We start from the raw sequence: 1,589 nt of genomic DNA, 5'->3' as shown, positions 1-1,589 counted from the left end.
TTCCCCCGTGTCTGTCATGTGTGTGTGTTTCTCCGGACGGATGTTCTAAACTGCAAATTTCGTTCTACATTGCATCCTGATGTTGTCTGTGAATAACAATAAATGATTCTTGATCTACATAAAATCGTCAAGTCAAACAAATAATCACATTATRAAATATATTACTGTTCTAAATAAAAGACTATACCATGTGTAGTGTAATTAAAATCAGTATAAGCAAAGTGACAAAAAAAAYCAGTAAAAGCAAACCCCAATACATTTCTTCATAAAGTTTAAAAAATGGAGTTTGCATTATGTTCAGTTTAACTCTAGTGTGTGTTGTCTTACACAACAACTAAATAGTTTTTTTTTGTCTTCTTCCACAGGTTGTTTATTGTGGTAGCCATTTGGCTGGTCTCAGTAACCATGGCCTTACCAAAGGTCACCTACATCAACTTTGATGGTGGATGCACATGGTCGGTTGGTTGGGAAGAGTGGCTGTTCTTCCTCGTTCCAGCCTTCCTGATCTACTACGTGGCCCCTCTGCTGTGCATCACGGTCAACTGCGGCCTCATCATCTCCCACCTCCACCGCTGTCGAGGCACCCTGGTTGCTGACAGACGCAACAAGAAAGCTACAGCCCTTCTTATCGGCTCCACCCTGGCTTTTGCAGTTAGCTGGTTGCCGTATTATGCGCTTGAGTTTGCCAACGTTCTCTCGCCTCACGTTAGCTCCGCGGCTTCTCCCACAAGCAAATTTGGACTTAGGTTGTCTTCACCTCTGCCTCCAGCCGCGCTGCCCRGGACAGGTGAGCAAACACTGACGAGAGTGACACTGCTGTGGGAGGTGGCCTCCCTGGCAGCCATTCTGTTGGTGTGCCTGACCCCTTGCTGGAACCCTCCGCTGTACTTCCTGTTGTCGCGTCCGGCTGTTCGTCAGCTGAGGGCTCTCCTGCCCTCCTTCGTTCGAGAGCAGCTGATGAGAAAACCCGAGCAGCGCTGACGTATCACTTGGGGTCCTCCGCCTTGTTTGTCAGTGCCTCACGCTCCCCTAAACTCACTCACTCAACAAACCTTGACACACAGGCTGACCCAGTGAAGGTCCTAACAGCAGGGCTCAGTCTCATTTACCCGTGGCATACTGTTCACATGAGCCAGCTATCAGAGTTGTAAAGTAACTAAGTACAAATACTTCTTTACTGTACTTAAGTAGAATTTTTGGGTATCTGTACTTCACTTGATTAATTATTTTTCAGACTTTTTACTTCTGCTACATTTTCACACAGTTATCTATACTTTCTACTCCTTACATTTTTTAAAAAGGCAAGAAGTAGRAAGTCATTACTTTTATTTTTGCTTGTTTTTGTTCCAGCTTGTTATTGCAAAAAATAAATACTATCCATATAAATTGTGCCTCCTAGATAGAGTGAATTTAATTGTGGTCGAATGAGAAATATAAATATATAAAATTCTGATACTGTATTAGTTTGTACACAAACAAATCACGTCACACTCCAGTAGGACACAATCATTAAAATAGAGGACTGTACTTAAGAAGTATTTGTATTTCATGAATTATATTATTGCATTTTGCTGCAGCCCTCAGATAGA

At 42.6% G+C, this 1,589-nt stretch overlaps 1 protein-coding gene across 1 annotated transcript in view; it reads left to right on the top strand.

Annotated features, from left to right (window-relative positions):
- The window catches only part of si:ch211-119o8.4 (somatostatin receptor type 3), a 2,312-nt gene extending 1,105 nt beyond the window's left edge, over window positions 1–1,207 (top strand). Inside the window, exon 2 of the mRNA XM_014004498.1 lies at window positions 366–1,207. Within this exon, the coding sequence (XP_013859952.1) occupies window positions 366–981 (616 nt within the window). The 3' untranslated portion in view covers window positions 982–1,207. The remainder of the gene's footprint in view (window positions 1–365) is intronic.
- The last annotated feature ends 382 nt before the right edge of the window (window positions 1,208–1,589 follow it).

Source organism: Austrofundulus limnaeus, unplaced genomic scaffold, assembly GCF_001266775.1.
Source record: "Austrofundulus limnaeus strain Quisiro unplaced genomic scaffold, Austrofundulus_limnaeus-1.0 Scaffold24, whole genome shotgun sequence".
NCBI classification, from domain to species: domain Eukaryota; kingdom Metazoa; phylum Chordata; class Actinopteri; order Cyprinodontiformes; family Rivulidae; genus Austrofundulus; species Austrofundulus limnaeus.
This window is presented reverse-complemented; position numbering and strand designations above follow the sequence as displayed.